This window comes from Ictidomys tridecemlineatus, chromosome 5, assembly GCF_052094955.1.
Source record: "Ictidomys tridecemlineatus isolate mIctTri1 chromosome 5, mIctTri1.hap1, whole genome shotgun sequence".
Lineage (NCBI taxonomy): Eukaryota > Metazoa > Chordata > Mammalia > Rodentia > Sciuridae > Ictidomys > Ictidomys tridecemlineatus.
This window is the reverse complement of record NC_135481.1, coordinates 27592044-27618495: the sequence shown is the minus strand read 5'-3', so window position 1 is coordinate 27618495 and position 26452 is coordinate 27592044. Positions and strand designations below refer to the sequence as shown.

The 26452-nt window shown below is 33.5% G+C and overlaps 1 protein-coding gene across 1 annotated transcript in view; it reads left to right on the top strand.

The window, feature by feature from the left end:
- Nucleotides 1-26452, top strand: part of Unc13c (unc-13 homolog C) — a 576758-nt gene that overhangs the window by 118650 nt on the left and 431656 nt on the right. Inside the window, exons 3-4 of the mRNA XM_078049590.1 lie at nucleotides 25067-25089; nucleotides 25668-25732. Coding sequence (XP_077905716.1) covers nucleotides 25067-25089; nucleotides 25668-25732 — 88 coding nt within the window. The remainder of the gene's footprint in view (nucleotides 1-25066; nucleotides 25090-25667; nucleotides 25733-26452) is intronic.

The following is a 26452-nucleotide window of genomic DNA, read 5'->3' as shown; positions in this document are numbered from 1 at the left end:
AGGGTTGATAATTGGTGGGTTGCACTATAGGCTTATATGATGGCAAGCCTGAGTTTTATTGCTGGGTAAGTGTGTATACAAAAGCATTCAGATGTCATTTTCTGGAATCTTGTCTCTGAACCTCTTCCCTTTGCCAGAGGAAAAGCCCCAGTTACCCTAACTGAGGGGCCTCTGTGGTTCTAGTAGGAAAGAGGACAAGAGGAACTCCTAGTTCAACTCTGTAATCCTATGTAACTTTTAATTTTTTTTCTCATTCTCAACATTTCTAGAGTTTATGGGTCCATAGCTTCTTAGATTCAATTTCTCATGAGAATTAACCTTGGGTATCTTTCCTGAGGCCATGGCAACTGTGCATAGTGGACCTGGGGTCCAAGCAAAACATTTTGATCATCAGTCGTTCTACTTTCAGCCCCTTTATCTTGTCCACAATTTTGGTCTCTGGTACCTCATAGTGTGGAGGCTGACAAGATTCTTTTGTTATGAATAAACACATTTCTTGAAGTAACTGCCCACTACTGGCTTTTTCTTATAGCTTCCTACATTCCTTTATCTTTTTGTGTATTTTAATCTTTAATTATCATTTTAGTGAAGTCACAAAAAACATAAGAAATATATGTATGTGGCCAACTCATATAGTTTAAACGGAAGCCCCCTGTTGCATGTGAAATCCCCAGGTGACCAACAAATAGAGAGTTATAAACCCCCTTCAATGGCAGTGACAGAGGAGTAAATAGAAGAGTATGAGACTATTCAAGAGGTGGTTTTAGCCAGACTAGTAAAATATGGGGGTGGATGGAGTATTTGGAATAAAAAGTTTAAGATCTTGGCTTTTGACTTGAGAACTGTGTGGAAACATCACCATTATCAAACATCAAAGAGAATGAAGGAGAAGACTGACAAAGATCCAGTCAGTTCCAGTTAAAACTTACTGAGTTTGAGATGCCTGGGGCTCCCTGAAGTAGAAATGTTTTTTGTTTTTTTTTTTTTTTTTTTTTTTTTACAACACTGTGACCAAAAGCACTTATAAGAACAATGTAGAGGAGAAAAAGGTTGGTGCTCACAGTTTCAGAGGTCTCAGTCCATAGATGGTCAACTCCATTGTTCTGGACCTGGGGGGAGGCAGAACACCATCTTGAAAGGGTTCGGTAGAGGAAAGCAGCTCAGGTCATGGCACCAGGAAGCAGAGAGAGATCTTACTTGCCAGGACAAAATATAAACCCCAAAGACAGAACCCCAGTGACCCTCCTCCTCCAGCTACACCTACCTACTTACAATCACCCAGTTAATCCATTCAAGTGGATTAATACACTGATTAAGTTAAGGCTCACATTATCCAATTATTTTACCTCTAAATTTTCTTGCACTGTCTCACAGATAAGCTTGTGGGATATCTCATATCTAAACAATAACAAGGCCCTATAATTCTATTTGTTGGTACAACTGTCTTTCTTGATCCCTTAATTCATTAAGCAGATCTGAGGGATGTACTGATTACAATTCAGCAACATACACCTTTATTTGAAATGAGAAACTTTTATAAGACCTCTGAGAGTCATGTTTATAGAAGCAGGAAATAATATATGAAGTGCAGGCTCTGAAACCTAGAGTTTGAGTGTGTAGGAATGGATAATTTTCTTTCTTATAAAAATAAATTATTACTGATGCTCAAGTCATCTTGAAGAGGATAAATACTGAAACCAGAACTTTAAATACCCCAGTGACTACCCAAACTCCTCTAAACCATGAAAAAAAATCACATCAAGTAAGAATATTTTCAGGTTTGCTATTTAAAGTGATTCACATTTGAGTTTACACAGAATGACATTCAGTGAACTTGCTCAGAATAAAATTAGCATAGAAGCATCATTTCACACATATTTCTGTTATCTTACCTTTCTTCTTTGGTTTCAGCAGAAAATTCATTTCTTCAAATAAATTTAGTCCTTTCTGTTTCATGTGCTATCTCTTCTTAATGTCTTTCCACCAATTTCTCTTTTCCACAGTCATTCTTTTCTTCCATTTCACCTCTAAAAAGACATTTAATAAATACCTGCCATAGGACTTAGATTTAAACTGGCAATAAATAAATAAATAAACCCATGTGGTAAATGGTAATTGGATTATGGTAAAAGTTGTTTCTGATTTTTCATAATAAAATCCACTTTGCAAAATAATGTCTTGTGGGAAACACTTGCTCTTGTATGTGTATAGTGTATAGTGAAGGATTTTTTAAGTTAAAGTTGCATTCCTGAAAACATAAATTCTCTAAATTAGATTATTTCATAGGTTAGTATGCAGTAGGCATTACACAACCATATTGAAATTAAATGTATTTTTATATAAAACAACATCAGAAAGTTGACAAATACTTTCTTACAATACTTATTTTTGTCGGAATTAAATTAAAATTGTGACTAACATTGTTGACAGTTTTATTTCAATACTTAGTCCCATAATGCAATTATCCTTTGGTCTTTATCTTAATTTTAATATGCCAATAATTGATTAGAATACAGATGAAAAATAAGAACTGTTGAATTGTAAGGGAGAATAAAAGACTACAATAAACAGGACTTTTATTTGCATATTAAATGATAATCATTCAACTACCAATGCAAACGTTTCCAAGTCAGTATCTTAATTTAGGTTTTGACACATGTAAAGTATGTTTTTATGATGCTTGATGAACACAAATATGTACCAAACAATTAATTAGAATTTGGAGTCTGATATGAAGAGAAACCTGGTGCCCATCATTCAAGGAGCTAGCAAAAGGAGAAGCAGTAAAAAAACGCAGTCTTTACATTTTGAGATACAACTTTGCAACCAAGCTGAGAACAGAAACAGAACTGATTTTAAGTGGTGTTATATATATATATATATATATATATATATATATATATATATATATATATATATTTACAAAATGAGAACTCAGCTTTAGTTTAAAGGGAATTAGTGTGATATGTAATACTAAAAGCAAAATGAGTCTTCTCACAAGTTTTATGTTAAATAGAATCATTCCCATTACCTTGGCATAGTTTTGCTACCTACCTTTAAGGAAACAGGGAAATAGATACAATCATCTTTCAGGGATCCTATTTTCATAATAGGATTACATAAACAAGGGGAAAGAATCTATTGGAATGATCCCCTACCACCACCAATTAAAAGATTAGAGTTGAGTCTTGAAGACTGGTCTGAGCAAAAGCAAGAATGTGATGGTTTCTATAATTCTGAGACCAGAGTTTATAAAATATGAAAAAACAAACTTCAGAGAGAAAATTCTTCAAGAGGCCAACAAAGTATAAGGAATATCAGGGTTTTATTCTGTTTTGTAGGAGTGACTTGTTTAGGAACTGTTGTAAGTATTTGAAGATAATGGCTTGATGATGATGTTTTTCTGTTATTATTTCAATAAAATATATTTTACTAAGTAATACGTTAAAATCACTAAACAATGTAGGTAAAACAATTGATAGAATAATTATGGTATTATAGTAGTTTGGAATATCAAAATATCATATCAAGTGAAAGCAAATGAACGAGAATACAAAAAGATAAAGAATCAAAGACAAACTTCAATGGACCAGCAACAATTTATTAAACAACAGAAGAACACATTTTCAAGGGAAAATGGAGATGGGCTACAACAAGGGTCTGAGTTTTACAAAATGTAGTAGGGTCAGGTCACAGGAGGAATATTTTTGGCCTGCTGGTGGTGGGCTCATGTAGGGTGGGGCAGGGGTGGGTGGGTAGGGGAACAGTTGTAGATAAAGGAGGTTTCCAAGGGCCTATTGTTCTCCTTTTATAGGTGAGGGCCAAGTGTGAGTCTCTTCTGTGCTCTCCCTATTTTACTAATGCTCTCCCTATTTTACTAAGTAAAAAACTTCCCTTCCCTTCTTCTCCCTGGCTGAGGCCTGGGCTTCTATTGCAACCTACTGCAATGACAAAAGCTGCAGTTTACCATAGACAGCTCCCCACATACATAGCAGGAGGGTGGATAAGGGGACAGTTGTAGATAAGGGACATTCCTTGGGCCTATTTTCCATATTATTTATTCCAGTCTCAAAAAGTGATATAATGAGTTGGGGGTAATTTATAATATTTAACTACTTCCTGCTGAAGAGGGGCAGAGTAGGGGATCCTCTGTCAGAAATATGGAAGAGGATAAGCAGGTAGGGGATATTTTAGGCTCCTATAGAGTCCTGGCAGTTGTGGCGTCAGGGGGCCATAGAGGGAGGGAACTTGGATAACCTTCAGGGTGATTCCATCCTTATGGGGCTCAGGAGAGTAACACTATGAGTGTAAGAGAAGAATGGCTATTGCATCTCTTGGGAGGTGGTCTTGGCTAGATGCATCACCTTGTCAAAAAGTTGCTTCTATATAAAGTTAACAAAACAGGTAAAAGAGGTTATTACAAGAAAAAATGAGTATTAGGGATTAAAAGAGGGAAAAAGCAGTCCACAATTTTAGGTCTCCCAATGAGGCCCACCAGGAATCAGATAGTTCTCTGCTGTTCCAATAGGTCCTTTTCCATTCTTGATTGATTGACATTGAAGCAACTTTCTTCTCTGAGGAAGAGGCATAGGTCATCCCATTTGGCGGTAAGGAGATTTAGCCTCTGATGATTCTGCAGGATGACACACACCAGGGAATCCAATTGATTTTGTAAAGTCAGACTGAATGGGTGACCTGTTGGATATCTTTAATAACCTGTACTGACATTTTTTATAATAGTGAATAGAGGTTCATAATCTTGCTCCTTCTATGCCAATCTTTACAGATACTTTTAGTTCTACGAGTAAGGGAATAAACTGAAGGGCTATCTTGTGTCTGGTGTACACCATTATTGAGAGAAACAAACTTTGGTTGTTAGTTAAAACATTAATTTTAGGAGTAAGGAAGACCAAAGTACAGGGCCAGTCCAATTTTTGGTAGGCAGGGGTAAATATGAGCCTCAAAAGGAAAAAAATGACTCAGAATTTGTGGGATACTAGGGCTATGGGACTGACACAAGTGTACCTTTTAAGTTCTATTAAAAGAACTATTGTATTTTCTTTTAAATGCTCAGCTATGGCTCTACTTTAGTTATAACTGTTTTTTTCTAGGTGGTTAAATTTATCTTGTTCCTGTCTATTACTTATAGTCAACTCACTTCTCTCAGGAGGTTACTCTTGGGAACTTGTGAGCAGCCTCTTGGCTCCTTTAGTGCCCTCTGCCAAGTTGGGTCAGGGACTTCTTTACCATGTGGCTTCCCTTGGAAGCATCAGGGATGTCTCCTTATCCATTGACCCTCATCTTTGCAGCATGTGCACTGGGTGGCTTTCTGTTCTCCAGGGTCTCATTGATCTCCCTAATTGGGAGATTATGTAGCCCAGAGTCCCAGAGCCCTTAGAGAAGTCCCCTTGTTCCCTGGGTTCAAGCTTGGAGAACAAAAGCCATATATTGGCTACTTTCTCTCTTTTTTTTTTTGGCTTTTTAAAATTGTATTAACTTTAATCTCTAAGCTATAGTCTTAAACATCCAGTAAGACAGTTTCACCAGTCTTTAAGAGTACTGAGTTTTAACTTTAATGTCTATAACTTTTCAGTTATTATCCCTTTTATTTAATTGGGGTCTGTATTAGTACTGGAAGTTAGCCTTACATTCTATATGTATTGAAGGTTATAATTCCAATCAATCAGGACTGGAAAAAGAACAATTGGAACAGCAGAGAAGAGAACTAGCTGATTCCTGGTGGGCCTCATTGGGAGACCTAAAATTGTGGACTGCTTTCTCCCTCTTTTAATCCCTAATACTCATATAAGGCACTAACAGATAACAGTTAAAATTTACAAGGAAAATACAAAATGATATTAACAAGAGGAAAACATTGAGTTTGTATAATAACTATGAACCAAGAAATAAAATGTTATAATCCCAAACCTTCATTTTAAACTTTAGTTTGAAGAATACCTGCTTGGTAAAATGTCTTTTATACCTTAAAGACATATGTACTTAGAAGATATGACAGAGAAGCCAGTAACAGTCTCATGATTACACTGAAATTCTCATATTAACCAAGTTTAGCATTTAAAGAAAAGTTTAGACTCTGTAAGGTAGTGTAACACTATAAAATAACAGTTGTTTTTTAACCAGAGTTGTACAAGCCTAATTCCTTCAAGACTAGTTTCTCTAAAGAATAAAACTTAACAGACACAAGAGATTATCTTGATAGAAAAGAGCAGATTTTAATTTAATTTTGTTATTTCAGCCCATAGAGAACTAAACTTTGGTTTATACCAGTACATTAATATTTGACCTTAGGGAAAAACCTTGAATAACTTTAACTGATTTTGCTACTTATATATAACCAAATAAGTTACACATAAACGTTTTGACATTTGCCCTCCAAAAACCTTCTGCAACTTACTTAGACATTTTATAACTTTTCACTTTACTACAAAGACTTTTTCATCCAGAAACATTTCTTTTTCATCTACTTTTCATACTAAAATATATTTCCATACCTAGGACCTTATTATCTCTTTCCTAGCTGTGATCCCTTTTTAAAAGTCACATTCTGAAACCTTAAAAAAATTTCTGAATTTAGTTAAATTACATCACTTTAGTAAGCTGGAATAATTTATGTTTTTATAGTACTTTAATTTAAATGCAACTGAAATCACTATGATTTCATACAGTACTCCTCAATTTGAAGTTGGAGGCAAGCCTGTTAGTCCTCTGGTGTTATCTCCTCTAGAGGATTCCTGAACTGGACAAATGAAGAGTAGTTTTACTCTAATTAACTAAGACAGATTTTCTGTTTTTTCATTTTTGTTTTTGTTTTTTCCTGCCAGATAAAGAGAATATTAAAAAAAAATGTCTCTTATGAAAATCTAGAGAATGTAGTCTCATTTTAAAGCCAGGGGAGCTCTATCTTGCAAATCTCTCATGATGGGTACCTATTTAAGAAGCAGATAGTGTGGACAGAATTCGGGTAGAAACATTTCTGAAGAGGGAGAGCTTGCTTGGCTCATGCTCTTGGGATTAATTGTTCACCTCGTTCCCAAAGACTTCAAATCAGACTGAAATTTCATTTCAGGATCCAAGATTCATTGGGTGAGGATGCCCTCCACCATTAGGCTATGTCAATCAGAAACAGGGACAGATAGTGACTAATATTTGGTACCTCTGAGGACTCATGTGAGATTTGGGACATGAGACTGTCGTGCAGCACCAGAAAGTAGCCCTAGCCAGTGGCCTTCAGTTATCTCAAGCCTTCCTCTGTCCCATGCACCACATTTCTCCCACAGAAACTGAGAAGGCATTCCCTCCTATAATCCCATTGGTGGAGAACTCTCAGGGTCCAGATGAGCCAAAATATGAGAGTCTTTGGCAGGGTGCCTCTGTGAGGTACCAGAAGGGATCTTACCTCTCCACAGAATGAGAAGTCTGGTGTTGCATGTGAGAACAAAATGGCAAAAATTGGCCTCTGATCTGGAGATCTGAATGCATAAGAGAAGAAAGGAATTGGAGCAGATAGGGTTAGAGGGAAGATGCCTCCAACACCAACAAAGGACCCAATACAGGTCCTTGCTCCATCCATGTGGCAGTAAGATAGTAAAAATCTAGCCCGGGACTGGGTTTGATTTGGGGTGGTGTACCAGCTGCCATTAAGCTATAGTGGACTTGGAGAGCAAGGGGCCTAGTGTTCTTTTATTGGTGGGGGCCATGTGCAAGTCTGTTCTGTACTCTCCCCATTTTTCCTTCTCTTCCCTTCTCTCTCTGGCTGAGGCCTGGGCTTCTATTGCATCCCACTGCAATGACAAAAGCTCCAATTTGCCACAGACATCTCCCCACACACAAGGCAGGAGGGTGTATAGGGGAACAGTTGTAGATAAGGGAAGTTCCTTGGGCCTATTTTCCATATCCTTCAGCAAATTCCCTTAATATTTATTTATTTACCTAAAGCATATACATTACTTCTAGGGCTAAACAATGACTAATGGCCATCAAAGAAAGGCTCATTTACTCTAGGCTATAATTTGACATTTTCATTCCATTCCTATTATTTTTCTTGGAAAATAGATTAAAAAGAGGTGAAGATATATAGTGAGCTGGATTTCTCTCCATTGTTTGATTTAGAGATAATCAGGAGAATTTTGTTATTAAAAAGAAAAAAAGCAACTGCAGATTCAAGCTGCTCCTTAGATATAAGCACTCCTCAGCAAATTCAGAGGCAAAACCTTTCTTGTTGCTTAGAGTGGTTTGCTGGAGTAGGAAACTTCCTCATACCCTTCCATATAAGGGTATGAGAGTCAGAGCCTAGAAAGAAGCAAGGCTTCAGTGCTCTCACCTAGTGTGGGATTCCTACAATATCCTCCTCCTCATGGGGATGATTCCTTCTTTCTCTTCATCGCCCAAGCATTGTTCCCTACTTAGAATCATAGATATTTTTCATCTATGGCTTACCCTCCAACTAATACCTTACAAAACTGAAAGCAAAAAATTCCTAGCAACTCTCTGCCATCAGAGCTTAACTTTTTACAAGCTATATTTTCTAATATAAATAACTTTTTTTACTTCATCCAGAATAATTCACACTGCATAAATCATATGTGTATAATCTCCCTTGATAAAAGGTAGAATCATTATAACAATGTGTGTGTGTGGGGGGGTGAGTTTCTGGGATTGAGAATGCAGCTAATACACCTAAACACACCTGCAGACAGAACAGACTCTGTGATGACCCTTTCATCCATCACATCCACTCTGAAGAAAGAGATGACCATTTTAAATATCATCTTCAAGTATGGTTGCAGGACCTTCTGTTTATAGTATGAATATTAATAGATAACTCCTAACCTAACCTAGAAAGTTCTTTAGGAGACAAGCAGTATTTTCAAAGATTTTACACTAAGAAGAATTCTATCCTAAGAAGAATTCTATACTAAGAAGAATGTTGTTATCATCCATTTGTGAGGTGGAATAAGACCTGAATGTACAATCCAGTTCTCGTCTATAGTTTATAACCTTGGGAGTGAGATTGCTTCCTGTGTCTAAAAGGCTTATAGTGAGGATATCACAGGAATAAAACAATGAAATTTTTTGATAGTTGGCTTCAAAACTATTAAAAGAAGCTCCACTCATTAGAAAAATATAAAATTGCATGTTGTTTGAACATTATAGCTCTAGCTATATAACATCTTTATATAACAATTAATGGTTATGAGTTTTCTACACCACTAAGCCAGTCCAGAAGTAGTGATCAAAGGTGGTTTTAGTGATTTTCTTCCTTACTAGCTACAGAGCCTAATATAATTTCCCCCCTTTTCAGTGATTTCCTTGTATAGAATTGACAGCTTCATGCATGTCCTCTATAAGAGGTCTGATAGAAGAAGGAATGGTAACTTGAAGACTTAGTCCTTCTTCCTACTGGTACAGACTAGGTAAACAATTACCTTCTAAAAGCTTGAATGCATTATATTGTAATTCTTTCAATGAACAACGCCAATTTTCTAGTTTATGCTGAGGCTCTATGATCTGAAAGGTATCTCCATACAGTTGATAATGATTCTCATTCTTCTGACTTACAGCAGAAATTGATGCCCACTAAAAATATGTGGGAGTGAATTCTAACTTTCCTTGATCCCTGACTTTATTCCAGAATTCATGTACTGGGAAATTAAACATAATTATCCTTTCACTTCTGACTTGATACTTGGAGGAACAGCCTTATGTTAAAATGGTATTACAATATGGATGACAGAAACATAATTCTCCCTCACATCTTCCTTAATAGCTTCCCACAGTGCAGAGAATACTTCTGTGGATATCAAATGGGTTCAACATAAAGAGCTATCCGACCTTTTAATAAAATGATTCATTTAATTTTCATTTCCTCTTTAAAAATAAAATTAATGCTTAAACTCAATGATTATGTCCTCCCTTTTAGAGAAGTACTGTTTCTATAAATAAAGTCTTATTTGGAACCCTAAATTGCAAAGCAAATAGTAGAACTATTATACTTAGATCTCTGCAAGAAGTAATGAATGCAGAGCACTAGCTGCCAGGACCCTGCCTTACCTATCTAACCTCTCTTGGGTTTCTAAGTCTCCTCAAAAGACAATATGAAAACCACCGGGCAGTATAATCTCTAAAAGACTTTTGATTCCGAGATACTATGATTTCCACAAGTAGTCACTGAATGTTCCATGTTATTAGCAGCGCTGTGCTGTGCTATGTAACTCATGAGTAATTGATTGAAGAGCTCCCTGTCATCAAAGAATGGCATATGGCATGATTTGGGCAAACGGAAAGTCAAAAATACTTGAGGGTATTCAGGGACCTTTTCTAGGAGTCAAATAATAGTATTGTTTCTAGCACTGAACAATGTGAGACATGAAACGAGATATTATTCTTTCTTAGAACTTAAAATAAGAATCATCATCCATTAAAAAATGGCAGTCTTTGATTTATAGAAGTGGTGGTATCACTTTTGCTTCAGAGGTTGAGATAGGGGTTGGGGTAGCGGTGACGGTACAAAGTATTAACACGGTTTTACAGTTTTGCACTTAAAACACTGTAAAATAAAGCTATTTGCCTAAAACCAGCGGCAGAGTTGTTATTAGGGAACTTAGATATGAAAATTCTATCTTAAAGACCTACTTTCTACCAGAGTGATGAAGAGTTACTATTTACACATTGAGTCTCACAAACTAGATCTCTCTGCTTAGGACTTGCTTCGTTATAAGTAGAAGCAGATGGACAGTGCCATACTTAAATGTGGCTTTTCCTCACTCCCAAAAATGAAAATTATAATGAAATTTCTCCTGAAAAAGAGTCACGACTTGATAGAACATGCATGACTTGAACTTAATAGTGGATGGAAACCAAAGTATGAAGGAATAGTGTTCCAAGTGTGCAGTGAATAGTGTTCTTCAAATTAAACTAAAGTGAATGGTTTTATTTTCTGGATAAATATTTTCTTATTTTATACTTTATCATGTTCTCTTGCTTTTTGCCACCACTCCTTCACACTAATCCTAATGTATACCCCTACCCATGAAACTGCAAATTTTGAAGTCCTTTGGAGGAAGGACTATTTCACACGTAGACTCAATGAATGCAGATTAAATGAATGAATGAATAAATAATGAATGAATGAGTGTTGTGCAGCTCTCCTCTGTTTCTTTTGCATTTGTGATCTCCCAAACCTAGGCATAGTTAGAGATATTAAGAAGATAAATTGTGTGCAAATCTATGCGCTTTACCACCTAGTTGGAAAAGAGAAGAGATATCAGAGAGTAGCACCTGGAATAAAGAGGGAAGTCAAGTCAGATATCTGTGGCTCTAGGAGGAAAGAAGCATTATTAAAAGCTGGCTAGGTCCTGGAAAAAACTTCCACACAGTATGTTTACAGGGAAAGCTATGAGTTACAGACTATTGCTTATTAAAATATTAGGCTATACTAGAAATATATATATATAATTTTATTTTTAAGAAAGTTTTTAGAATTAGTTTTGATATGATTGTATAAGCAGGGAAGATGAATTTAGTTTTAAACATGATTCATAACAATTAAAAAATGTAACTACTTTGTATTATTGAAGCTTCCTTAAAATCCTTGTTAGATAATTCTAATATCTGTCTGGTCATATTGGCACCTATTAATTAACTTTTCCCAGTTTTCAATTTATACATGTCTTGGTAAAACAAATAAGTTTTTATGTAAACCTGAATATTTTAGGTATTTCAGTCTTTGCATTATATTTAAATCTTAGGTTCTTGTAGGCCTTTTCTGACACTAATTAATGGTTGAAGAAGAGTTCTGACCCATTTTGGGAAGGTGGGTTGAAAGTCTGATTTCTCTACTCTCCCTCCATAGATATATCAAAGAGGAGGGCCTATTTAAGGTTTTCCACAGTTTATCTGCTTATACCAACCTAGTTGGTGTGTATAGCGATGTCCGACTGCTGCTTCTCATGTGGCTTCCACTGCATAAGATGGACCCAGAATACCTTCCCAAACTGAAAAGCACCTACTCACACATCAACCCTCTCAAGAGTCCTTTCCAAGCGTAATGTCCTCTGTCACTGAAGAGTTAAAGGATCTCTTCTCTGAGCTCTCATTTCACTTTGTTTTAACCTCATACAATTACAGTGAATTCATAAATTTCTGCTTTATCCAGAAAGTTCAATAATATGGAGGTGACCCCCTTTCCACTGAGAAGTGGTGAACGTCCTCAGTGAAACATTTCTTAACAGTATTCTGCAAAGAAAATAAAGTGGAAGTTCAAGTTTTAGATCCCAAGATCTTTAGCTAATCTGCCTTCTTGCCTCTAATATTCAGAGTTTCTTATGTTTATTTTATTTGTAACGACAGGACTTTTAAGTTGCATTTAGTGAGAATAATAGGAAGAATAGGTATATCCATTTTTACTGAAAACAGTGGTCTTACTAATAGATTTTATATTGTTGAAGCACTATTTTATCTTTTAGAACAACATAACTAGGCTAAATATGTATACAGTTGCACACTAATAAATTAACTGCAAACATTTTATTTAGGATTTTGCTTCTCTATGATATGGATGCATAACTTAACATGTATTATCCATTTCTGATTTCTATATCATGCTTATACTGGCTTAGAAAATTAATTGGCCCATTTTCTCCTCTTTCTATTCTGTGCCCATCCTACTTTTAAGTCAAATTTATAAAACATTGTAATTATTCATTTTATATATACTTGATAAAATTTATTTTTTAAACTATTCATTATCTTTCTTGTGGAGCCTATTCTACTGATTCTACTTCCTTAGTAATTTTTTTAGTAAGTCTTGGAAATCCATATCTCTAAGAAAATTTATTTTTTGATAATTTAATGGTCTTAGAAAATTTCCCATTCCTTTTAAGTTTAAGTAGAAATTGTCATGAGCTTAGAATTTTTCAAAATCTCCACTGCAACTTTAATTATATCCTTTTAATAATAATATTGTTGAAATATGCATTCTATCTTCTTAATCAATTTTGTTAAAGATTTTAGATTTTATTAAAGTTTTAAGGAACCATTCTTTGTTTCGCCACCTCATAATTTTAAATTATTTTCCATCTCTTCCTCACTACACTGATTTTTACTTACTTTGCCTTTATACTATGATTATGGTTTAATTTCTTGAATTGTATTTTAACTTAGTCTAATGTTTTATAATATTTAAAGCATGTATTGAAGGCTATTCTCTTCCTTCTGTCACATTAGCTTTCACCTACTCACACATGTATACATGTGATGTTCATGTTATATAACTTTAAATTAATTATAAACATTAATGATTTTCTCTGTAAATTATATTAAGGAACATTTATGTTTCCAAATGTAGTTTTAAGTATTTGTTTTAGTTATCTTTTAATTTGTTCATCCATTGTTGACTTCTTATTTAAATGGTGGTTTGGGCATCACTTACATGGAATATTTTGAGACTTCTTTTATGGCCAGGTGCATCCTTCATTTTGGATAGTATTTTAGGTGAAAATCATAAATGTGTTTCAGTTTATGAATTCTGAACCAGACATGTACTTGTGTACTTAGCATAAACTAGAGGTTTCTATTCTTCATTGGTAAATATTTTTCATTTATGTACCTACATGGATGCAAAATTTCCTAGTTTCTTCTCTGTTTTCATATTGCTACTTTTAAACCTCATACAGTTACACTGAATTCATAAATTTCGGCTTTATCAAGAAAGTTCAAGCTTTTCTTGTATATAGATTCTGTCATGTGGGTTTACCTTCAATAGAAAAGTTTCTCGGGGAACAGTGGCACTTATCCTTGTTTCTCAGAGTTTCATTCCCAGTCCTTAGCACAGTGCCTACCACTCAGGAGACATATGGATGATGAATCAATGAATTAAATGTTCCAACATCCATGTAAGCAACTGGGCTTTTTCTCTACTTTCTTTTAATTTTGAAGTGATTGAGAGGGAGATCATAAATATATATATATCTTTTGGAGCTTAGAAATATTTTAAAATTTAAAGAAAGTATGATGCCTAGGATTTGTGTGTTTTTATGGAATTATGTTATATATGGACCAGAAGGCAGAAGCTTTCTCTATCATCTTATTCTGCCTTATTTTCCAGAAGAATGAAATGGATGTTTATAGATAGAAAATAAAATTCTCATCATGTTAGATGTAATTCTCTTGCCTGAAAGCAATCTTCATTACACATGGCACTTAAGGTATAATTTAAATTCCTTAATAGGATTACAAGGACTTTCAAGTTATGAACCCTATTCATTTACTGTCCATTTCTTGTAATCATCATTGTGGCTCCCATGTTTCATTTCCTACCATTCTACAGCCTTCTAAGCTTCCATGTCTTTTCAAATCCTTTTCCCCAGACCCAGAATACCTTCCCAAACTGAGAAGCACCTACTCACACATCAACCCTCTCAAGAGTTCTTTCCAAGTCTAATGTCCTCTCTCACTGAAGAGTTAAGGAATCTCTTCTCTGAGCTCTCATATCACTTTGTTTGTATTTTTCAAAAATTCTTTTCATAAAATATTGTCATTGTGAACTGAGTTTTTCTGTTCAATTCCCACCCAACCCCCAAGCCATAAGTGAGCAGTCTTGTATGTAAGACACCACTTACATCGGCATTAATCTCACTCAGCACCTACCCATTGCCTCCTTAATCATGACTGAAATATTTACCATGCCAAACTGCTTCCTCTGTTCTAGCAGCTTGTAATAAATATTGATAACCTCACAAGACAATTGAAAATACTTTAATAAGATGATTTTCAGACTATCTAGCCCACAATAGATACTCTATAAAGGCTATAGCAACTCAACAATCCTCTGAAAAAATGAATGGTTTTTCTCTTGGCTGTTTTCAGTGCCCAGGAGATGACTTTCAGGCATACTGCACAAGTTCTAAAAGGCATGTTTAAATTACATGTTGGTAAATAAAGCAAACGATGTCCTCAGTGAGCAATATTATCATCAGTGAGACATTTAGGTTATCATTGAAAGAACTTAAATGCAAGGAAGTTAAAAGAAGTTCTTAAACTGGATTGAAATAAAATTATTTACAAACTTAGAAATCTATTCAAATCCCTTTCAAAAAAATACAATAGGGGTAAAATATCCAGAGAGGAAATACATTTCTAACATTCATCTTATAAGATTAAAAATGAATTATATATATTTATATCTGAAATTTAGAGATTAGGTTTTACTGTTTAACATTTGGCGACAATATGTAAGTAAATATTTCTTGTTATAGTGAAACTTCACTATACATAACAAAATAGAGTCATAGACTTGAGAGTAATAAGTTTTAGAAGCTAGTCAAACATTGTGAATTTTCTTATAAATGAAGGAAAACTGAGGATTAGTTTTATATTTTCTTCTCAGAGAGGCTTGTCTTAAAACATGTTGATTTGATACATGTATACATTGTGGAGTGATTACCACAATAAAATTAACACATCCATCAGCACACTGAGTTACCATTTTCTATGTTTGATGAGAACACAGATTTACTGCCTTAGCAAATTTCAAGAAAACAACAGAGTATTATAAACTATAGTCACCATGCTATTCATTAGCTCCCCAGAACTTGTTCAATTTATAAATGGAAGTTTGCACACTTTGCTCCCAAATTCCCCATTTTTCCTACCTAGGGAAAAAAACACTGTTTTACTCTCAGCTTCTATAATTTCAACTGGTTTCGTTAGATTTTCCATATAAGTTAGAGCATATTGAATTTGTCTTCCATTGTCTGGAATACTTTTTAAAATTTTTTTGACATAATTCTTTTTATTTATTTACTTATTTATTCAAACATTTTAAGTTAATATGTATTAATTCTACATATTAATGGAGTTCAGTCTGATATTCCTTTCCAGGCATGCAACATCCACTGATTGAATCCAACCCTTCCTTTGCCCACCCAATTCCTACATACCCTTCTCAATCTTTTTAGTAATTTGTCTTCTACTTTACTATTTTTAGTAATTTGTCTTCACTTTGTTTTAGCTTCCACATTAAAAAATGGTACTTGTCTTTCTGTGTCTGGCAAATTTGCTTTAATATACTGTCCTACAGTTCCATCCATTTTGCTACAAATGACAGGATTTCATTTTTCTTTGAGTATATGTTTTACTTTATTCATTCACCTATTGATTCATTTACTTCATTGAGTATATGTTTTCTTTATTCATTCACCTATTGATGGGTCTCTAGGCTGATTCCATATCTTAGCTCTTGTGAATAGTGTCACAATAAACAGGGGCCTCAAGTAACTCTATGTTAGCAGATTTCTTTTCTATACCCAGAAGTGGAGTAATTCAATCTCATGGTATACCTATTTTTAACTATTTTGAGGAAGCTCCATATTTTTCTCCATAATGACTATACAAGTTTACATTTCTCTAGCAATATAGAAAAGTCCCCTTTTCTCCACATCATTATCAGTATTTATTTATATATGTATTTGTCTCGATACTAGCCACTCTAACTGGAGTGAGATAGAATCTTGTTGCAGTTGTCGTTTGTATTTGCTGATGTCTAATGATTTTGAATATTTTTTGTCATATATTTGTTGGCCATTTGTATTTCTTCTTTATATTTTCTTTCTTCTGAAAAAAAAGTCTATTCAGATCATTTGTTGTTTTTTTTTTTTAGTATTTATATATGTGTGGACATTAACCCTCTGTCAGACGAATAGCTGGCAAATATTTTCTCCTTTTCTGAAGACTATATCTTTGCTCTGCTGATGGTTTTCCTTTGCTATGCAGAAGCTTTTTAGTTTGAGGTAACCCATTTGTCTGCATTTGCTTTTGTTTCCTGTGCTTTTGTGGTCCTCTCAGAAAATTATGACCTGTACCAAAGGTTTGAAATATTTTCTTTTATTAGTTTCAGAGTTTCTGGTCTCATATTGAGGTCTGTGTTCCATACTGGATTGGTACAGGGTGAGAGATAGGGGTCAAGTTTCAGTCTTCTATATCCAGTTTTCCCTACACCATTTGCTGAAGAGGTTGTCTGTTCTCCAGTTATGTTTTTGGCACTTTGTTGAGAATCATTTGGCTGTGTGTTTATTTCTTCGATTTCTGTTCTGTTCCATTGATCTGTGTTTTTTGTTTTGTGCCAACACCAGGGTGCTTTACTTACTGTAGCTTTTTTGTACGTTGTGAAGTCAAATATTGTGATGCCTGCAGCATTGTTATTTTTGGTCAAGATTGCTTTGATTGTTTGGGGTCTTTTGTGCTTCCAATTTGAATTTTAAGATTACTGTTTTCTAGATCTGTGAAGAATGTCATTGTTATTTTGATGTTAATTGCATTGAATCTACAGATCTCTTTTAACAATATTAATTCTAAATCTAATTATGAATATGGGGAATCTAACCATCTTTCTCTGTCTTCTTCAATTTCTCTTACCAATGTTTTTGTAATTTTTGTTGTATAAGCCTTTCATGTCCTTGATTAAATTTATTTCTATGTATTTCATATTTTGTAGCTATTACAAGTGGAATTGCTTTCATGATTTCTTCTCAGCACATTTGTTGTTGATATATAGAAATGGTATTGATTTGGGTATTTTCATTTTGTATCCTGCTACCTTACTGAGTTGATTCATCAGTTCTCCTAGTCTTTTGGTGGAATTATTGGAATTTTCTATGTACAGAATAATATCATCTACAAACAGGAATAATTTGATTTCCTCTCTTCCTGTTTGCATGGTTTTTATTTCTTTCCCTTGCCAATGCCTCTGGCTAAAATTTCTAGTACTACATCAAGTAAGAGTGGTGGAAATGGACAAACTTGTCATTTTCTTTTATTCTTAGAGGAAGTGCTTTCAGCTTTTACCCTTTCCATATCATGTTGGTTGTGAGTTTGTTATATATTGTTGTAAGTCTTTATTATATTGAGGTATAATCCTGTATCTAACTCAGAATTTTTATCATGAAGAGATTCTGAATTTTATCAAATTATTTTTCTGCATCTATTGAGATGTTCATATGATTCTTTTACCCTTCATTCTCTTGATGTGATACATGATGTTTATTTGCATATGTTAAACCATCCCTGCATCCCTAAGTAAAACCAACTTGACTATGGTGAGTGATATTTTTACTTGCTGCTGAATTCAACTTGCCAGTATTTTGTTGAATAGTTCTGCACTTATGTTCATCAGGGATATTGGTGCATGATTTTCTTTTGTAGTTGTTGTTGTACCCTTGATTGGATTTGGTAAGGGGTAATGCTGGCCTCATATGAATTTAGATGTACCCTACCTAAAAATTCTTTGGAATAGTTTGAGAAGAATTAGCTGTAATTATTCTTTGAAAGTTTAGTAAAATTCAGCAATAAAGCCATTCAGTCATGGGCATTACTTGTTGGAAACTTTTTGTTATTGATTTAATTTCATTACTTGGTATTTGGATTTTTTTATGTCCTCAGGATCCAATTATCATAGGTCACGTGTGCCCAAAAGTCTTCTATGTTTTCTAGGTTTTCCAATTTGTTTACCATTATTATTATTTCATAATAATAATTATTATTTTATTATTATTATTATTTCATAATAATTCCTAGTGAACATTTGTATTTCTATGGTATCAGTTGTCATGTTACCAAGGAATATATTTTCCTTGGTTGTTGTCTTCTTAAAAGATGGATTTCAATTGAGAACACATATAGAAAAAAACATAAAGCATTTATTTAGTGAAATGAACCTGGTGTGGTTCCCAAGAAAGAACCTGGTGCTGTCTCAAGAAAGGCAGCACCATGGGAATTTACACATGGCAGGTTTTTATGTTTGGCCTGGAAACCTCCCTCCTTATGTATTATAGTCTTGGTTCCCCACACTGACTTAGTATACTGCCCTACACATGCTCCAAAACTGAAAAGTTCCTGAAACTGGTTACACTAATTTCTTTGCCATTTTAAGAAGGTAATATGTGGCCAAGTAGGAGGCAGATTTCTGTGTTTTTGTTGTTGTTGTTGTTTGTTTGTATGTTTGTTTTTATCAGCTTAGAAGGAATGAGCTTTTGTCATTCAAGATGGAGTGAGCCCTGTTTTCACTTTCCCCACCCACTTCCCCTTGTCTATCTACCTGCTCTAACATTAAGGACTCCTTTTTCACCTTGGATTTTTATTTAGACATCTCTCTTTTTATGTTCTTTAGGGTAGCCAAAGGTTTGTATGTTGTGTTTGTCTTTTCAAAACAAACAAATCATTGTTTCATAGATCTTATGAAAATGTTTTTAATCTCTATTTTATTTTATTTATGTCTTCTCTGATATTTGTTATTTTGAACCTCTTTGTTTCTTGCTTTTCTAAATCACTGACATAAAGTCTTAGGTTGTATTTTAAAGTATTTATGTTTTAAGTAATCAGTCACGTTACTGTAACTTCCCTCTCAGTACTGCTTTTTGAGTATTTCATCAGTTTTGGTAGGTTGTGTTTGCATTTAATTTGTTTCAATAATTTTTTTTAGTTTCCCTTTTGATTTTTTTGGATGACCTATTGTTTCAACAGTATGTTATGTAATCTCAATATTTTCATATAATTTCTAAAATTTCTTTTGTTTTTTACTTCCAATTTTATTCCATTATTTTCAGGAAAAATATAGGATATGACTTCAGGGTTTTTTGTTGCTGTTGTGTTTTTTCTTTTTGGTAAACCCTCTTTTGTATTCTAACATATATGATCAATTCCAGAGAAAGTTCCATCCATTGATGAAAAGAATGTGTAATTTGTAGCTGTTGGATAGAATTATCTGTATATATCTGTTAAGTCCATTGGACTGTAGAATAGTTTTATTCTCCATATTTCTTTGTTGTTTTTTTTTAATATGGATAATCTGTCCACTGAAAGTAAACCAGTAATTATCCACTATTATATTGCAACCTATCTCTTCATTTAGGTCTAATAATGTCTATTTTATAAAATTGGGTGTTCTGACATTTGGTTGGTATACACAGATTTTAAATCCTTATACCTTCTTTTTGAACTGATCCCTTAATCATTATATAGTGACTTTATTTGTCTTTTCTTACCATTTTTCTCTTAAAGGTTCTATTTTCCAATATAAATACAGCTATTCCTGCTCATTTTAGATTTCCATTTTTTGGATTATCATTTTCCATCGATTTATTTTCAGTCTTTTTATGTGTGTTTACTGGTGAAATGAGTTTCTTGCAGGCAGTGTATTGTAGGTCTCACTGAGTTGCTTAGTGCCTCGATGTTGCTGAGGCTGGTTTTGAACTTGTGATCCTTCTGTCTCAGCTTCCTGAGCTGCTGGGATTATAGGAGTGCACCACTACACCTGACTTAATGCATAATTAATGTAGGCATTTAGCACTATAAATTTCCCTCTTAGAACTGCTTTTGCAGAATCTTACAAGTTTTGATATGTTACATTTATACTTTTTTTTGTTTCAAGATATTTTTTTACCTTCCTTCTGATCTTTGCTTTGACACATTGGTTGTTCTAGAGTGTAGTTGTTTAGTTTCCATATAGTTTTAAATTTTCTAAATTATTTTCTCTTACTACTTATTTCTAGTGTCATACTTTGTAGTTAGAGAAGATACTTAATATAATTCAATCTTTAGATTTGTTAAAATTTTTTTTACGTATGTGGCCTAATATGACCTATCTTGGAATGTTCCATGTGTACTTTAGAAGTATATGCATTATATTGCTTCTGGATGCAATGTTATGTCATTTTTATGTTTTTAAATAATATTACTAAATAAATCAAGCTTATAAAATGCAAAAGACAGTAGAAAAGAATATTTTATCCTACTACCAAAGGTGAACAATTGTTACCATTCTGGTAATGTTTATTTCAAGCTTTTATCTATGGAAAATTTTTGTTCACGTAGATGAAACAAAATTATTATAATTATAACATTACTTCATTAAGGTTTATTTTATGTGCTATAAACATTTCTTGTATTTTATGTAGTCTTTCAATGCACTGGTCTTAATCCTCACAAATTCTTGAATTAAGGTCAGGGAACATAATTTTCAACCTATATTTCTATTTTAATCATGTATGTTTTTCCAATTTTTTGTTGTAATTAATGAAGCAGTGCTCATCTTTGCCATGAATTATTTTTTAGTATTTAAAGTTGTATAAGTTTGTAAAGGCTATTGTAACATCATAACATAGTGCCAAAGACTGAGTGGCTTAGGATGGTGAAAATTTATTGTCTCAGAGTTCTGGAGGTTGACAGCCTAAGATCAAGATGTTGGCACAGCCGCACCCTGAAGCTCTAGGGAAGAATCTGCCTACGCCTCTCACCAAGTTATACTGGTTGTTTGGTTTCTGGCAACATAACTCCAAGCTTCTCATGATGTTATTTCTGTGTGTACATCTTTCTTCATATTTTCCCTTTTAATAAAAATACAATTTTTATTAGATTAATACTATTCTTCTTGAATAATCATTTTAATTAATTACACCTATAATGACCCAATTTGCAAACAAGGCCACCTCCCAAGATATTAAAGATTAGGACTTCACCACATTAATTTTGGGAAGACACAAATTAACCTGTCACAAAAATAATTTCCGTAGTATCCATGTTCAAAACTAGAATTTCCCCCTCAAGTCAACACTAAAATTTTGAAACTTTTGTTCTAATTTTCATTCTTTTCAACTATTCATGATAGCATTTGATTTATGATATCCTCAACAGCCTTGAGAATTATTTTTACTATTAAAGTTAATATATTTGTTCTTTGTTAATTTTATGATAATAATTAGGCATAGTTTTAATCAGTTGGATAATTTTTTATACTTAATTACCATTGTTGAATTTTAATTTATAGATTAATTATTTCTTTAAATTTGAAGATTTCTTCTCATTCCATAGGTTTAATAAATATTCCCTCCTCTTCATTTATTTTTTTCTTTAGTTATTTCACATTTAATTTTTAATACACATGGAACTTTGAGACATATGTATGAGATGAGTATGCAAACAGATATTATAGATGCACCATTCACTGACTAATGATTCCCTGTGTCTCTGATAAAAAGTATAAAATTAAGTATAATATATTAGTTTTATTTATGTCTCACTTGTATAGTCACCTACTATTTTTCTGGGGCTATATGTTTTAATGGTTTGTCCTCATAATGCTCCCTCTAAAAAGTCCCAGATGTTTCACATATATGTAATCCAATTATACTTGAAATTAGCATAAATGACTGCCACTAGGATTCTGACTATTAAACTTATTGGATAACAATCTATATTTCCTATATAGGAAAATGAAATAATATTTTCTTTATTAATATTTTTAGATATTCCATAAAGTAGTACAGCTTATTAAACCTGTTCTTTTTATTGTCAGAAAACATTTATTGGACATCTACTCTATTTCAGGAATGTGGCAGAAATTAAGAAAATGAGATTAAAAACCTACTAATATCGAGGAGCTCAGATTTTAGGATTGCAGATGAGGACACTGGCAGATATGAAGATTAGCAGGGAGGAAAGCTCTGTGTGCAATGACCATGGATCCTTGATAAATAACCAGTTTCCAGGAGGGGGGCTTATGATTTAGGTGTTTTTTGGAGGTTTACAGCAGCTCGCTAGGTGGGAAGAGGGAATAACTGTTACAGAGGATGGAAACAACAAATGCAGAGTCACAGATTTCAGTAAGTGTGGCACAGAACTAATTTAGTTCTGACTCAAGTTTAGGATGTGGAAAGGGAATGATGAGCCATGAGACTACAGTAACCCTGAAAATCAGTAATCTGATTTTCTTTCGTGAAGGCATTGTGTATTATTGGTCTGTTATAAAAAGGGGAGTGACTGATATCTGTATTTTAGAAAGTTTTAGGGGTAGAATATAACAGGGAGATAAGAAAGAAGTCAAAGTGAAAAAAAGGGTTCATTGATAATAAATTATGTGTTGATTGAATGAATGGAACAGTGAATGAATCAATGTATTGACATATTAAGCAGCTTAATGATAATTGATGACCTTTGTAAAACTACTTTTATTTGGTGGAATGCTTGAAATAGAAGACAGATACCTATAAAAACAATGAATACAAATTGCCCCTATGAAATATTGAATATCTGAAATCAGATCTATTTCATTGTTTTAAAAACTATTTATTGTTAATATATAAAAAATAATATTTTATTGCTATAAATATATTATTAAATTAGTTATTAATCTGTAACAATGAGATAGTTGCTTTGTTAGTCATTTAATTAGCCCTTTTAGTATTCAAGGTGATTTTGTTTTGTTTTCTGGATGTAAAATTGTCATTACTGAAAATAACAACTTTGTATCCTAACTTGTAATTTATGTTCTTTCTTTCTGTTAATGCTTTAATATACTGGCCATAACTTCCAGATATATAATGCTCCCTTTAAAAAGTTAAATTATGATAGTGGAATGTTTTGTTTTGTCCTTGATAGTAAAAATGTGCTAATTTGTCACACTTAAGTTGGTGACTGTGAAATTAAGATTTTTAAAAATATATTAAATATAAGACAGACCCATTCAAACCCATCTTAAAGACATTTTTAATAATTATTTTGAAGGCTTGAAATTTTATCAAATCATGTTTTGGTACTGTTGAAATTCGGGTATATATTTTCTGACCAATTGATGTGTGACCAATTGATATGTCATATTAAATTCATAATTGGTCATTTCATAATTTTAAATGATTCTTAGGGCAAAATCTTCTTGGACATAGCCTGTTTTTCTTTCAAAATAATACTGAATTATATTTGCTATATTTTATACAGTATTTAAAGTCTTTATGTCCATAAGTAAGATTCATCTTTCATTACTTTATAACACAGCTTGCCATGTTTTATATTTGAAGATTAAATCTGAGATATTGTGAAATCTGCACAAAGATATTTAGTTATGAAAATTAATTATTCTATACTTAGTGAGTCAGTAAGGGTCTTGGTTGAGCTACATGACCTTGGGCAAATTATCATTCTGAGGCTCATCTATATTTAAAAAAACAAGAGGGGGTTTAGACTTAATTCCAAGGTCATTCGAACTCTACTGTCCTGCCTATTCGTATCCATAGAGATGTCCCTCCAGCATTAAACTAATAAGCAAAGCTGAATATATTTAAGAACACTAGTTCTATTTATAAAGTAAAAATAGTCCTGTATAAAGAAAATATAGACCATATCTTGTGACCTGGCAGATTTAGATGGGAGTTTGAAAACAAGCTACAATAACAACTAATACCACTACAAGCTCACAGCAGTTCATTGTCCATCCACCTGGGCCCATACACAGTCAAAACTGAAAATTATTGATCCTGTGGTTTATCTGAAATCATTGTCAGACTGTGGGCCAACCACCCATTGCTGTTTTGTGCGATTCACATAAAACATTGGATCTAAAAGCACCAAGTGGAGCATTAGGAGCCCTGGGTTCCTGTCTCATTTCTGCCACTTTCTAGATTTGTGATCTTAATCAAGGCACATAACCCTTTAAGGCATCAGTATTTTTTAAGGTGGAATCATTTATATTATTTTTTAGTCTTAGTTCTTCATATGAGGAACCATAAACAAGTAATCTTCTAAAAAATAATTTTATAGACAGTTGAGGTTTACTTTAAAAAATATTCAGTTAGTTGATCTCAACAATGTTCTGAAGCAATTGGGGAAAATATTTCTGACATTATTTCAGAGTTGAGTGTAGACTCTAGAGAATTTGGTAGTTTGCCCAGTGTGCTCAGTAAGTGGCAGCACCCCAGCTGGAGCCCAGAACTTCTAAGTCTTCAACTGTGTTTTTTTTTTTTTAATTGTTGTTGTTGTTTTTAAAATGACACATTTTCATTCATTAAACCTAGCAATACTTTTCAAGCATTCTCTCACATCTTTGCAGCTCTTTAAATTATAAGGAATTACTTTCCCTGTTCCTTTGGGGTTCAGCCTTGCAACTGTTCATTTGTGATTTTTAACAATGTAACGATAACACTTGTTCATGTATATGTTTAAATGGTTTCTTGAAAAGTAATCCATCTAACATTTATCCCTTCTTTTCCTGATTCTCTTTCAGATAGCAGTTCTGTGGATGAAAAGGTTTTAAATCATACTTTTTCTTCCCTTCTGAGGGATCTTGTCTTTGTACATGTTTGTTTGTTTACATATTAGACCTGTTTGATTTCTCTGTTTTAGTTGAGAAATGTGCATGTCATTCCCAGCTTTCCATTCTTTGGTTGTCCTTTAAGTGTGCCCTAATCTGTTGCATTATGAAGAGGTTACACCTTGCCAGCTGCGCTTACTTTAGCTTACCTTGCCAACCCTAGGGGTCTGCTTCCGTCAAACACAGCATCTGTTCTTAAGTCTGGCTAAGTCATGACCTTCCTGACTGATTCATGAACTTCACTGCACATACCAAGTTTTAAGGGCAATGGTATTTGGAATATGATGTATTATCCTGGACTCTACCAGTGCTTTTGTTTAAATGCTGACAGCTAATTTCAAAACCTCCACTCACAAAACACAGCTTTGACTTGGAGCTGACCCTGCTTAGCATCTGTCATATTAGGTGTTACGTGTGTAGTGCAGTTGACCTGTGTCCCAATGTCACTTACATACACTATAGTATGCTAAAATACTGTTTGTTTTGTTTTGTTTTTTCTTATTCTTCATTTAAGGCTCGAATAGTAAGTGGCAATGATTTGGATGCTTCCAAATTCTCTGCACTCCAGGTGTTTGGTGGGTAAGTAGTTCATAACCTTTATGATTCATTCCATTTCTCAATAGCACTTGACTGTGCTTCTAACACACATTTTGAATGCCAGATATCGCATGGCAGTGTAATTAGTCGGCCTCATTGTTGCTTTATTTTTTCAGAGTAAAGTAGCTTTTATCCTGTTTTCTTAAAAAAAATAAGCATGAGACACATGTTCATGACAAAAGATTCTAATCTGAATGTGTATGTATATAATATAAATAATATAATATATATACATATACATATTTATATATAAACAGATGTGTGTATATACATATACATATATGTATATACATGAAAAAAGTTGAAATCTTCTAATCAATTAGCATTTAACATATACAAATGGAACCACACAATTGTATATAAGTAAATTTATATTAACACAATGCTGTTTTGATTTGCTTATTTGCACTTAGTGATATGTGCATGTACATCTTTCTGTCAACAACTCAATGAATGTAATTTATAGCATTGTTTCTCATACTTGCATATTATTACATTTAATTATCAAAATATGTAATATTTAGTCACAAAAATAGTATATGAATTGTATTCTCCATGTAAAATGTTGAAACAAGAAGCATCCTCTTTAAGGCCTAAAATAACAGACTGGTATCACTTTGGCAAGTATGTTCATAGGCCTCTTTCTGTGTGCTTGCATTCATATCTATGTTCATATAAAATCAGTAGTTTTGTAATCTCTGA